A 13,305-nucleotide genomic window follows, 5' to 3' on the forward strand; every position below is an offset into this window, starting at 1 on the left:
CAGATTCTGAAGCTGAGAAAATCAACCTTATATGCAACATTTTACAGTAGTGAAGTGCTTATGCAATCAACGTTAATCAGCTGATTCTGTTGGGGAAAAAGTAGCTTTATGCCATTATGTTGCAATGGTACAAAGCCGAGATGCAACGCAGCTTAACCCTGTAAATGTTCGAAGAGTTTTGAAAGTATGTCAAAGAGCGGGTTATTTTGGTGTCACTGGCAACATTTCTGGTGTTAAAGGGTTAAACAAAGTTAATAGTTTATTCCAGATGCACATTTTTGTGACTACTTCCGATAATTATTCAGATTTATTTTTAATTTCCAGATAATTGATTTTTGTCCTGCTTTTATAAAAAATACCAAAATTAATTCTTTAGGATAATGGATTATTTGAATCCTTTTGTTTTTTATCTTTTCAGACCATGTTACATTTTCTTACTTCAACATCATAAACCCCTTATTTGGAAAGTGGATACACACACTTTATGACCAAAAATAGGTCATGACTCTTGTCGGCTGGACAAAACAAGTGGCATCTAGAAAGAAGTAGGCTTTACTTAAGATACCTTTGGCTTTCTTTTAACTAAGCTGGAAATAACACTTAAGTTGTAGCGTTTTTTGTAATGTAAGATGGTTTGTGATGATCTGGTGGAGTGTCACATTTATGCAGTAATTGTTTTTATGTAATCTTGAGCCAATAAAAACAAGTTATTGATAATTTGACTGCAGATTACGTGCTACGTACGCATGTAATATGTACTATTTGTTATGCTTCATATGTATCCAATACTGGATGAGCAGCAGTTCATTTATAAACTGTAAAATGGTTAATGTATATATACATAAATGTGGTTTTTTTTTTGTATTTTAGATTAGACATCCTAATGGGTTCTCTCTTATTTGTCGTGGATTTGAGTTTAGTCTCTACTTGCTACATCCCGTAGACTTGAGCAGCATTTGAAAACCTCTGTTCTAAAATTAAATCTACAATGTTCGATGCAACGTTGCCACCGGATTCATCTGACTGTCATTTTCAGCTAGCTACAGTGGGTTTTGCCTGGCATCGAGGAGCCGAGCTAACCACCATTTTGAGTTTCTGTACTAAATCCAGGCGCAGTAATTGAGGCTGCAGGGTGGGGGAGGGGGACTTTAGGTTCTGTGCCGTGTGCAATAGCCTTGGAATGTGGAGTGGAGCAACAATCTTGTTTCTATGTACACCCATCCACCATCTTTGTCGTGTTTTTATTCATATTTATATATATTTATATATATATAATGCTTTTCGCGTGCCCTTACTTTTTAAGACTAGAAATATGTATTACATACACAGGAGTTTTATTCTCATTGCAAGAGGCATGTTTGCTGATGAGAACAGAGCAGAGATGGTTTACACTTTAAAGCATCTGCTTCAGTACCTCAGGGTGGTGCTTTTGCAGTAAAAAGTGTACACTGAGTCTATGCGTTTTCCATTTTCATAAAGCAACCTGCAAAGTTACAGAAAAACTTGTGGTTAAAGGACCAATGTTCAACTGCAGCTGTTTTCCAGATCTGATCCACTAGGTCAGCAATTCAAGAAAACCAAAGCTAACGCTCTTTATACATACCAAAACACTAACAACAGTCATTCACCAAATCGAACCTTTAAGGGGGCTGTGAGTCCATGAGCCAAAATATTATAGTCTATTAAGTACATCACAAAAGCAGCATAGATTCTAAATAAATGATGTCTAAATTCCCTCAAGTAGTTGCCTTAATTACAAACTAAGACCTCCTAATGTCAGCCTATGATGTGGATATAAACCCTCCTATTTACTGTAGCCACTAGGTTACATTTTAATTTCACTTTTTTGTTACTCAAAATAATATTTTGTTTCCTTTTCAGATTCAACGTCATTTGGTAAATCCATGACCATCAATCTGCTTGCCTAAAGGTAAGTTAGAGTGAATAGGCACTGGTGTTATTTGTTTCTGAGCAAAAGATGTCGCTTCATCTTCTGAAACACGTAGCTTTGAAACCTTTTTCTCAGATGGGTTACTGCTTTAAATTAAATTATCAAGTCCATACATATAGCCAAAAAGATAAATGATCTTACTGCATAATTAAAAAAGTACCTCAACTGTGTGAGAAAGACAAGACCATGTACAGAAAGACCATAACATTGTGTATAACCTTGTTGTGCTGCCAGCACTGCCACAGTCATACTCCGAGAGAAGCGAGACATTTGGTCTGGAACGCAGAGCTGCAAGACCAACTGACGTCATTTTGAAGCATGACACCCCTGGTCTGTTCTGATTGGCTTAGGAATGAACCAATAGATTCACGAGACAGTGGAAGACAGTTGTGTTACTGCTGATACTATATTACTTGGCTTCTGTTTTGCCTTTGGATTGTTGTCTGGATAAATAAAAGGTCAACTGTTAGGTCAATATTTTGCAATGTTTAAGGGCATCTAATTTTAAATTTTCATTATATCAATATATATATATAATATATTCATTATATTAAGTTATATCTTAAAGCTAATGTTGAACTAGCTTACTGTTTAGATACGGGATCTGTCATTTGTCTCCATGCACTGAATCACAGGAGAAGATTTGTAAACTTGGAAAAAAAAACGTAAAGTGTTCATCTTTTTGAGATGTGGAATGGTATGTTTGAGCCCGGGTCTGACCTTAAAAGTGAAGCTATAGTACAGGAAGATCAGCAGCAAGACAATTCCCTTTGGTAAAAATGTTCTACTCCACTGTACTCTCTGTGAAACAGAAAGATCTGAACTGTTGTTATGCTGTCATTAGGCAGTTAATTACATCTCTACTTGCCTACATATTTTAGGTGTAAATGTGGAAAGAGCAACACAATGACAACAACGGTTACTGTCAGGAAGTTGACATGGCAACAGTAGATTTTGTTACAAATGCAAGGGCACAATATGAAAACATTTAACTATATAATTTATCTACCATTCCACTTACTTTCATATATGAAAACACTTGAATACTGGATAATATCTAAAAGAATTGGTGCTAAACCATAAAAACACCAGTTAAAATTTCACAATCACATATTTTTAGGCTTTACATTTAACAAAAGGATTTGCATGGGTGCAACTGTTTGTTGTAAAGCTTCATTTAGAAATATAGTGATGGATGCTTACATCTATAGTTTGCCATAAAGATTCATAGTTTAACCTATAAAATATGGCTTTGTGAAAATACAGTAAGAATACTATTTTGGCTAAAAACATCAATTCTGTTACAAGTAAGGTTATTTACATAAAAAGGTTTCTAGAACTTTTATCTGGAGTTTTTAACTGCAGTATTAACATTATTATATGACACTATTATTAGTATTAACACCACACACTGATCTATTTTTAGAACTGTTTATTTTAAAACAAAGGCACAACACATGATCGGCAGATCTTTTTCAGCAGACTTCTGGCTGAAGAGTGCTGGAACAGCTTTGAAAAAAAGCTTTTTCACATTAAGTTTTATTCAAAATGTTACTTCTGAAATAAAGAGGCTATAACAACTACTGGTGCATAAACACGCCCTGTAACTCGCCCCTTTAGCTCAGTGAATTGTCACTTGTAATGCAGTTATTTGGCATTGCTGGAGAACACACGGTAAGAGTCTGAGTTGCAGAGAAATTTTCAGAAAAACAGTGAATGTAGATTTGGAACTTTAAACTTTAATGCCCGTATTCAAGAATGAATCCAGATTTTCAACTAAAAAATGAAAACCAAAAGCTTTTTTTACACTTGGAAACCAGGACAACAGTGAAAAGAAATGAAAAGAAACAGCTGTGCAACTAAAGTTATGTTTGAATGAAGTTATGTGAATCTGTGAGCAAATTTTCTATAAAAGACCACAGCATCCAGATGGACTCTTCTGCACCCATTACCTTTTATATTGGGTGTATCTTAGAGCAGCTTAGAGGTCTCTTTTGTAGAGAGTTATTTTGTTTGCTTTAGACATTCGCAAGAGTGATCACGCTGTTTGCATCCATTTTTGCTCTTACAGGAAGCAATGGAAGTTGTCGTGGCGGAGGAGAAAAAGAAAATTTTCCGGGCCAGGAAAACGATGAAAATGAGTGATCGTCTGCAACTGGAAAGCCTTCACAGCACTTTGCTGACATCAGCTTCAAGTTTGCCCAGCCCATCTCCACCACCACTTATGAATGGCACACACAAAGAAGACGGCGAGAAAGTGGACGATAAAGAGCAAAACAACATCTCGCGCGCAAACTCTCCCAACGCAACATCACCCAACTCTCAAACCCCTGGGAATTCTCCTGCGCCATTCCTGTCCCTAAATTTGTCCCCGTCTCCTGGTTCCTCTCAAAGTCCAAAAGAACAAGAAGTTACTTCTCCCAGGTCTCCAGTCCAATCTGCATTCTTTGACGATATTAAGGCAGAAAGTGAGGCAAAAGACTTTTCTCCAGGACTATTAAATGAGTCTTCAGTGCCATCGTCAACTCAACCAAAAAAAGACACTACAGAGACGCCATTGGACGAAAAGAAGCAGGTAAATGTCAAAAAGCTTACGCAAAACTCACTCGGTATTATAAAACATTATTTTAAATGTTTAAAGGGTTAAAGAGTTCAAAAGATTCTTCAAAAGTTTCTTCAAATATGGTTTTATACTCTTGACAGGAAAAAAAGAGTACAACAGAGCATCTATCAGTGGATAATTCCTTAAAAGATTCAGCCTCGTCCTCGGATGCTCCACCGTTGGAATCTGAATTTACACGACCAGTTGAGGGAGAAAGTGACTCTTCCACAAAAACGGACCCTGGCCCCCACATTTCCAAAGTAAAAGATGGAAAGCCTTATTCTCCCAAAGCTTCTACGAGTCTTTCCAAACCTCATTCTGAGGGGGAAAAAAAGAAATCAGTGGATATCAAAGAGGAGAGCATAAAAGATGAGAAGAATAAAAAAACCAGCATCAAGAAAGGGTTAAAATGTGGCGAAAAAATGGAGGTGGATTTAGTAAAAGAGGAGATCAAAAAGGAAAAAAGTGAAGAGGGACAAATGACTAAGTCGTCTCGACCATCATCAACTCCGCCCTCTAATACAGGTTGGATATTCCCTCAATATATTTGTTTACTGGTTACTGTCATTATCTCTGTTACTAATATCAAACATTATTTAACAACAATGCTCCTATGCTCATGCTCTTTACTGTGTAAAAAAGTCAAAAACTCAAACTGCATTTAGTAAGGATTGTCTTGCGCACAGCTCAAGAGAAGAGGTCATCCTCAACACTGAAGCGCACCTTATCAGAAGGAAGTGAAATAGACGGACCGACTGTTAAAAGAGAAGGCAAAAGGCCCAAGATGCAACATGAAGAACTGGAGGCCCAACTGGAACTGAAAATCAGTGCCAAAGCTGGCAGTCACCATAAGCTTGAAAAGGTATCAATCAATTGTCCTGCTATGTCTTAACTTGAATTTTAAAACTGCCCCATTACTGAGCCCAACTCAGTCATTTCTACCATTTTCTGGTTTCGTCTTTTAGATTGTGCAGCAGCTTGTGGAAGAACGGCTGAAGATCTTGGAGTTGACTGTTTTCGACAAAAATTTCCAAGAGCTAAAAGCCAGGGTAGATAAAATTGACTGTGCCAGCAAACATCAAACGGCCCTAAACTCACTCCAAGTAGGTTCATTGTACAATTGGTATTATCGTTTAGATTTTTCCATGGCAAAAACGTTGTCAATTTCTGCCCATCTCTTTTAGACCAAGATTTCTCGACTCGCTAAAAAGTTTGGAGAGGCTAACCAAGCATCTGAAAACAAAAGAAAGCAAGATGTAAGATACAATTTTTTTTACTGCAGTTAAAGTGAGATTTTAAGATTTTTTTTTTCTTAAAGACTGGTTTTACTTTGGCGTAGGTTATTGCTGCAGCTGCCGCTGCAGCTGCTGCAGCAGCTTCTGTAGCTACCACTACAACAACTGCTGCCAAGACTACTACTGTTACAACCATCCCTCCACCTCAGCGGTAAGTCTACATAAAAAAGTAACTTCTAAACTAAATTCTATGCTCTGTACTTAACTAGTAACTGAATGAATCCACGAGGAACACTATTTTCACATCAGTGCCAGTTTAACATTTGTCAAGTGACAAAGTAATTGGGTTTCAAATTTTTAAGCAAACATGCAGTACAGTCTGTGCGCAGTGTTTTGTGTGAATAAAATTTGGCTTTTGTAAGAACGTGACAATACTGGACTGATAGGGTTAGCATCAATAGATGACATTGTCCCGGGTTGCAAACTATATTATAAGACACTATTTTCAAAAACAGACTAAATTAAACAACTGTACGTCCTTCAAAAATCCAAACTCCTTCTTCTATGTCCTTTTTTCCCCGCTTTGTCAGCCTTTTAACCCTTAGGAGTCGACGGACGCTGCACAGCGCCCAAATCACATGACCAATTTTGAGATGTGGTTTTGTTTGCTCCTCCTGGCTTATGATAAATCATTTCCGTTGTCATTTTTTTTATGTTAGTTGTTTACCCGTACGTCCTGGACCTGATGAAGAGTTGTTTCAGTAAGTAGTTGAACGCTTACGGCGATTGCAAACAAAACATGTGGAATCACCTTCAGTCCTGTTGAGTAAAAAATGTTTTGCCATTGGTTGCTGGAACAAATTCAAGAAAGTTGCAGTGAAAAGTTTTACAGCTGAGATGCTTCAGAGATTTGAGACACTTTGCATGTTTGGAGTGTCTCGTTTGTTAGCTTGTTAGTGAGTGTGTAGTTAGTTTAGTGTCTAAAACTAGGCGACTGTTGAACACGATCAAAGCGCTTCCTTTCATCTTTGAGCTTGACGCTGATGGCGCTAATGCGGAAATACTGCCATGGTGGTGGTGAAGTGGATAATCCATCATTTGTTTTTGAAGAGAAGAAAAGATGAGTTTCCAACTTGACCCCTGAGAGCGATTGGAGTACTGGACAGACACAGAGACCACTCAGCAGGCACACCAGGTCCAGGTTTCTGCTGATGCCCACAGTAGACACTCCTCCATACGTCAGCTTTGAGTCGTAGAGGAGAGAGGTGGATTATGATACTGCCCCAGCAGTGAGCAGGTTCCAACCATGGGGGACACCAGGAGTCCAAGTGGATGAAAGTCCTGACTGTTGTCCAAAACACGTATTTTTGCTGTTTGTTGCTTTGACACAGTCAGGACAATTTGGACCAACATCGATGATGGTGCTGCGAAAAATGAAAGTTTAGGGAAGAACTATAAGGACTGATATAGAGATGGAGATCTCCACAAGCCTTTTGATCGCCTCTACATGTCGTTGGTGTTCCTGCCAAGCCTTCTAGAACTACAAGAGACAAAATCACCCTTTGTCCAAGCCCCTACCAGCTAAGTTGATGACAAAAAAACAGATTCCAACTGATTCCAGTCCATATTTTGGAACATTCACATCAGTAACCCAGAAGAAGAAGCAAAAAATGATGGAAAGAAGGAACTCAAGGCTATGACAAAGGCCTGCCAGGATTATCACCAGCCAAGGAATGAAAGGATGACGATGTACAAGAAGGACAAGTTGACTTGTATTTCATATAATGGGGGCTGAGACTTTTTGTACTGGTTGAGTCGAGCACTCTTTTGTGAAATCCACCATATATACTGGAAAAAACTGCAACAGAACGTGGACCTTACGCAGCCATCCTATCCTGATACTGGGTGCCATATTTGCATATATATGAACTGTTCATGGACTCAGACAGCGGACGTTTGGAGCATGTGGCGGCTACAAGGAGAGCAGATGGATGCCCCAAAGGGGGGGAAGCAAATGCCCTATACAAAAATCTGGGAGAGGGCCCACTTGTCTGTGCTGCACCACCCATCCTGCATGTGCCACAGACTGGCGAGGAGTGGAGATGGACGCTGGGCTGTGAGAGACATGCCCTGTCCAACACTAACAGGAACATGGGTGGGGTTGACCCATCTGATCAGCTCAAACGGTATTACTCCGCCCACAGAAACCGGGCTCACTGATTCAGTACTGCCCTGCTGCACTTGTTGGAAAGGGGAACAACAAACATGTATACCTCGCACCTTGAGACGAGCAGAGCCAAGCTAATGCAGCTTGTGACACACAGACGTGATGGTGGAGATGGTTTAGTGTGAACAAGACAGGTTTTCCCCAGAGCAGGAGGCCGCATCCACATTCCCGTGCCCATCGACACAGATTCTGATAATGTCTAAAACACAGGGAGGCTGAAAAGCAAATGCAGCCTTCAGGTGATCAAGATCAGGAAAGACGCAGCTTTTGAAGTAAAGTGACTCTGTTTGTGAAGCTGGACAGGAAACTGCTTTGTGGATCTGCTCAAATCTCCTATTTATATATAAATAGGGGGGAAAAGCTTGGCTGCATTTTTAAACGTTAAACGTTGGGTCAAAAATTGAACATGATTGAGATGCGGTCATGTGAATTCGGCTGAAGTGATTTGAGTCTTGGTCTGAGACACTGGCTGAGACACTGGCTGCCTTTTCATTTAAAAAGTTGCATAGCTGCTAAAAGCCAAAAGGTTTGTTAAGTTTAGGTCCAGTGTAGCAAAAAGGGAAAGCTAGGTGAGGTTGTACTGAAAAAAAAATGCTACCAACCAGGGCAAGGTGAACTGTTTTATGGTGAAAATATAAAGATCAACTCAGACAAAAACGGCCAATCGTACCCTGGACTCCTAAGGGTTAAGTCTCACTTGTACGTCCAAAATCCTACAGATTGGTCGGGATGATAAAACATTTGTTTTATGAACCCTCAAAGTAAACCCCCCCCGTGGGTCGAGGTCCTGAGTCTTGTGACGTTCTACAATATGAAGCCTGAGCGTTTCTGCAGGCAGAGCAGTGTAGTTAAAACTGCACCTCTTCTTCCAACAGCGTGCTCCGTCGGCAGACAGTAGAGCCGCAGCCTGAGGTACCCAGAGAGGGAATGGCACCCTCTCTCGGTAAGACCCCTGCACTGTCTGTCAAGGTGGAAATGGAAGAAGAGGACATGGGGTACGAGCAAGAGACAGATGTCTCACACCAGATTGCCATGGCGACAAAGCTGGCAGAGTTCAGTGAAGGAAGATGCAGAGCTGAAGTTAAACTCCGCCCGATTTCTTCCCATTTGGAGAGCGTGTTGTACAACAACTGCAAGCGAAGCTCAGGAACCCCCAGGCCTGACCGTTACGCATCTTACCTTTTCCGCTACTTGGTCCCTTATGACACCTACTGTGACTGGGTGGCAAAGGTCAATTACGTTGGATTAATGGGAAAGGAGGCACTGCCCACAAACTTGAGGAGAGCAATGAGGATGTACATTGACCGTCGGTTTCCTTTACTGTCAACTGAGAGGTGGAGAGAGATTCGTGACGTAATCAATGAGATACTCAGAGTCAAGAGAAGACCGGAGTTTTTTCGAGAATATGACGGAAGGACTACAATGTTAATTTGAGGCTGTCACACAATCATAAGCATTCTGGGACAATTGTCATGAAGCACAATAATCAAACGGTATTTAATCTTTTGTCTTTCATGCAAACACGTAGAAGGACATTAAGACCTGGTGACTTGACACTCCAAACCGCTTAACCCCTTAACATCATACCATAAACTTGGGCAACCATTTTGTAAATTGAACCTTCATGCAAGCTGTTTTACTGTGTTGAATGGAATAAAACGAGGTGTCCACGCCCTCTTCTGTTCAATTGTTGTGCTGTCATGGACGCAAAGGGCTTCCTATGTCTTCAAGTCTAAGCATGAGCAATCTTTCTGAACAGGCCGGTCCGTGCTACCGTCGAAGTAAAGCAGACTCCAACCGTTCCTTCGTCTAGCTCTGCTGGTGAGTAGCAGCATTTTTTTTCCAAAGTGGAATTCTGTGTCCGTCTGTACGAGAACAACGGAGACGGTTGATAGATTTTGGGGCTTCAGTCTTGGCAGCAGAATGTGTTTTTCATTTAAACAAGTTCTGGACATCACTGCCATGTTTCTAAACCAATTTGATTTACAGTCACAGGTTGATGATTTGAATACATTTAGGATTTGGTGTGAATGGACTAAATATTGATTCATGTTTAAAAATTGTTTGGGTATTAAAAAATGGATTTAAGCCACCCAAATCAGGAGCAGCTTGCAGAAAATCTGTAATTTTGTCTTAACAAATACAAAAATCAATCCACTTCATGACTCTGACAGTCTAGATCCTTATTTATTCATGTTACCTAGTCCTAAACCATCTTGTTGTGGGTTTAGGTTGTATCTGCCTTTCAGAAAATACTAAAAATATTCACGTTTACTGCTCCATGGAGCGTCCTCCTCCTAACTGACCTGAACTCTTTCTGCTTGTTCCCAGTTGTTTCGGTCCAAGCACCTTTACCTGCCTCTGTTGCAGCCTCGACCACCTCCGGCACCTCCACTGCCATGGTTCCACAGGGCTCCATCCTGCAGCTCATAACCTCCAGCGCCAACAACGTCTCCACGCTGGCCACAGGCATCACTACTCAGAGTCAGCCGGGCACGCTGGTGCTGAAGACGGCCCCCGGGAGCAGCATGGTGGCTGCGGGGCAGCCTCTGGTTATCCAGCTGCCGCTATCGGTTAATGGCCAGACGGGGACGCTGGTCAACTTCCCAGTTTCTTCCTTGTCTGCGGCCACCTCACTAACCAAGGCTAAAACCACTCCCTCCACCACCACCTTCATTCTCAAGCCCTCTCCTGCGACCAACCCAGTATCGGTCTCCAGCTCAACGGCCGCCTCTCTCCCAGCAATTCAGGCCTCTGCGGGTCAGGTGTCCTCCACCCAGATCTCTGTGGCCCGTGCTGTGTACCAAGGCGGTGCAGGTGGAATAACTACTCCCAACGCGGGAGTTTCTGTGACCACAGCAAGGACACCGGCTCAGTCCGTCTCTGTGGTTGGAGCTTTGTCTTCTGCATCTTCACCTGCAACCTCTGTACCGGCGGCGACCGGTTCTACTGCCCCAGGACCCCCACAAGGGACGTCTCTAACTTCAAAAACAGGTGAGGAAGATGGAAGCTCTGCCTTTGCTTACTTTCGTTCTTCTAACTTAATAACTAACAAGATGATCTTATTTAGACAACCAAACCACCATAACCCCGCCAACCAAAGTAGTTGTGCCTGTAGCACGACCCAAAGGCTCCGTCATCGACCTTACCGAGGATGACGATGATGTTCAAGGTAAGACGAGTCCTTTTCCCCTTCATGAATTTATTGTTTTAAAAACTTTTCCTGTCTTTAATCCTGACACTAAGAGTTTTTTTTGTTTTGTTTTGCAGTGACAGGAGTGAAGAATGCAACAGTTGCACCTCCTTCTCCTGCGTTGCGTTCCAACCCAGTTACCAGCATTTCCACCAGTAAGAACAACCTAGCATGTTTAATTCATAAACAAACGACAGCACTTAAAGCAATTCACAATTATTGCTTGTTTTTTTTTTGTGTGTGTTTAAAAAAATCTTTGTGATTTATCTGCAGGCGCTGCAGCCAGGTCGTCCCCAAAAACCAATCAAAACCCCTCAAATCCTCAGATAACGGTGCATCATCGCCCCCCACAGGTGAGGATGTAGAAGTGCAACAGAAAATGTTGAATTTATTGTTTTTAGTTCTTATTTAGAATTACATGTGTCTGCAACTCGAGCATGAATGGAGAACAATTCACACAAGATTATACAAATAATAACAGCAGCTTCTGGCCCCCAAGGGTTTGGGTTTTTCTGTTTTTATTCACTGATGTTTGAGGGGAAAAAAGGAAGAAGAGCTCAAATGTAACAGAAGTGTCAATAGCAATAGGAGCCCGGCCACTATTGGCGACTGGCATCTAAAGTAAAGAGAACCTTTCAGACCCGCCATTATTATAGACCGGCCACTCTCCTGCTAGCTTACAGCCCATCACAAATGATCTCCTATTCAAACGGCATTTCTTCGTCTGCTCCTGATTCACAAAAATTTGAATAAGGAAATACTTCAAACAACAATTTTAAGCTTCATTTTCTTCTTTTCGGAAAAAAGAAAACTGGTCAAAAAGACAAGACTCTACTTTTTCTTCAGGGCTACATTTAAAAAATGAAGGTTTATTTTTTTGACAGTTTTTCCTTATTTTAAAAAGTTTTGTTGAACTACTTAAGATCACATCTAATTGTTTGGTTTTATTCGCATACGAGTAACAGTTGCCTGTAACTTCTGTCAAAGGATTATGGTTGTTGATTTGAAAACTTGAAAATGCTGAACTAATCCAGACGAGGGGTTTCACATTAAAAGCCTAAAATAATCAACTTTTCGTCATTTTTTTTCTGCACATCAAAAGTGACTTCTAGTGACTGCTTTCTAAACTTCTCTATGTTTTTCATAGGATGCTGCTTCCAAGCCCCGCCCCACAACCTCTGCAACAACACGGGGTCCGGCCCCAGCGCTCCCTGCTCTCCCCGTCGCCCCCGCGCCTACACGCTTACCCCCCGAGGCCGAACGCACCTCTCCTCCCCAACAACTGCAGCTGAAGCTGGTGCCGGGTCAAACCGGCATCGTGTTGTCCTGGAGTGTGGCGGAGGTCGACAGAAGCTGCGCCACCGTAGAGAGCTATCACCTGTACGCCTTTCACCAAGACAACTCCAACTCCAGCTCCGCCCAGCAGCACTGGAAGAAGATAGGGGAGGTGAACGCGCTGCCCCTCCCTATGGCCTGTACGCTGACACAGTTCCAGTCTGGCTCCACATACTATTTTGCTGTTCGAGCCAAGGACATTTATGGACGCTTCGGTACCTTCTGTGAACCTCAGTGCACAAATGTAATCACTTCCACTTCTACCTAAAACCGTCAGAAAAAATAAAAGTTTTTGTTTTTTTTGTTTTTTGCCTTTGAATGGTTATGGCAACTTCTTTTTTTCATTTAAAAGAAAATCCTTTTCTGTTAAGACTCAATGCTGAACACATGCAGTATCTGTAAATAAACCCACATCCTGGACTACTGACTGACTTGGAGGATCGCTGAATCAAATCTTCATTCTCACTGGTTCTTCTTTGTATGTGACGTATTATTTTGTGACTCAAACGTGTAAATATCTGATTGATCTAACCCCTCTGCAACGTCAGATATTTATGCTGTTGCCTCCCGCTGTTCCAGCCTTTTTTTCCACCTGTTTTTTTTTTTTTTTTAAAGGATAGGCTGCAAGATTCTTCATGTAAACTCAAATGCACAAAAATGTAAACTTGTGTGGTAGAAACAAAATAACTTTTGTAAGTTCTGTCTGGAAATGAGACTTTGACAAAAACAATAAAAAAAAGTTTTATTAAATGTTCGGCTAAA

At 41.2% G+C, this 13,305-nt stretch overlaps 1 protein-coding gene across 2 annotated transcripts in view; it reads left to right on the top strand.

The window, feature by feature from the left end:
- atf7ip (activating transcription factor 7 interacting protein) overlaps positions 1-13,305 on the top strand; it is a 30,279-nt gene extending 16,974 nt beyond the window's left edge. For both annotated transcript variants that reach the window (XM_011474379.3, XM_011474376.2), the window contains exons 2-14: positions 1,882-1,930; positions 4,023-4,526; positions 4,655-5,078; positions 5,240-5,415; positions 5,519-5,656; positions 5,738-5,809; positions 5,893-5,999; positions 9,775-9,836; positions 10,347-11,009; positions 11,086-11,187; positions 11,286-11,363; positions 11,482-11,561; positions 12,356-13,305. In XM_011474379.3, the coding sequence (XP_011472681.1) occupies positions 4,029-4,526; positions 4,655-5,078; positions 5,240-5,415; positions 5,519-5,656; positions 5,738-5,809; positions 5,893-5,999; positions 9,775-9,836; positions 10,347-11,009; positions 11,086-11,187; positions 11,286-11,363; positions 11,482-11,561; positions 12,356-12,811 (2,856 nt within the window). In that variant the 5' untranslated portion in view covers positions 1,882-1,930; positions 4,023-4,028 and the 3' untranslated portion in view covers positions 12,812-13,305. The remainder of the gene's footprint in view (positions 1-1,881; positions 1,931-4,022; positions 4,527-4,654; positions 5,079-5,239; positions 5,416-5,518; positions 5,657-5,737; positions 5,810-5,892; positions 6,000-9,774; positions 9,837-10,346; positions 11,010-11,085; positions 11,188-11,285; positions 11,364-11,481; positions 11,562-12,355) is intronic.

Source organism: Oryzias latipes, chromosome 1 (genome assembly GCF_002234675.1).
Source record: "Oryzias latipes chromosome 1, ASM223467v1".
In the NCBI taxonomy this organism is placed as follows: Eukaryota; Metazoa; Chordata; class Actinopteri; order Beloniformes; family Adrianichthyidae; genus Oryzias; species Oryzias latipes.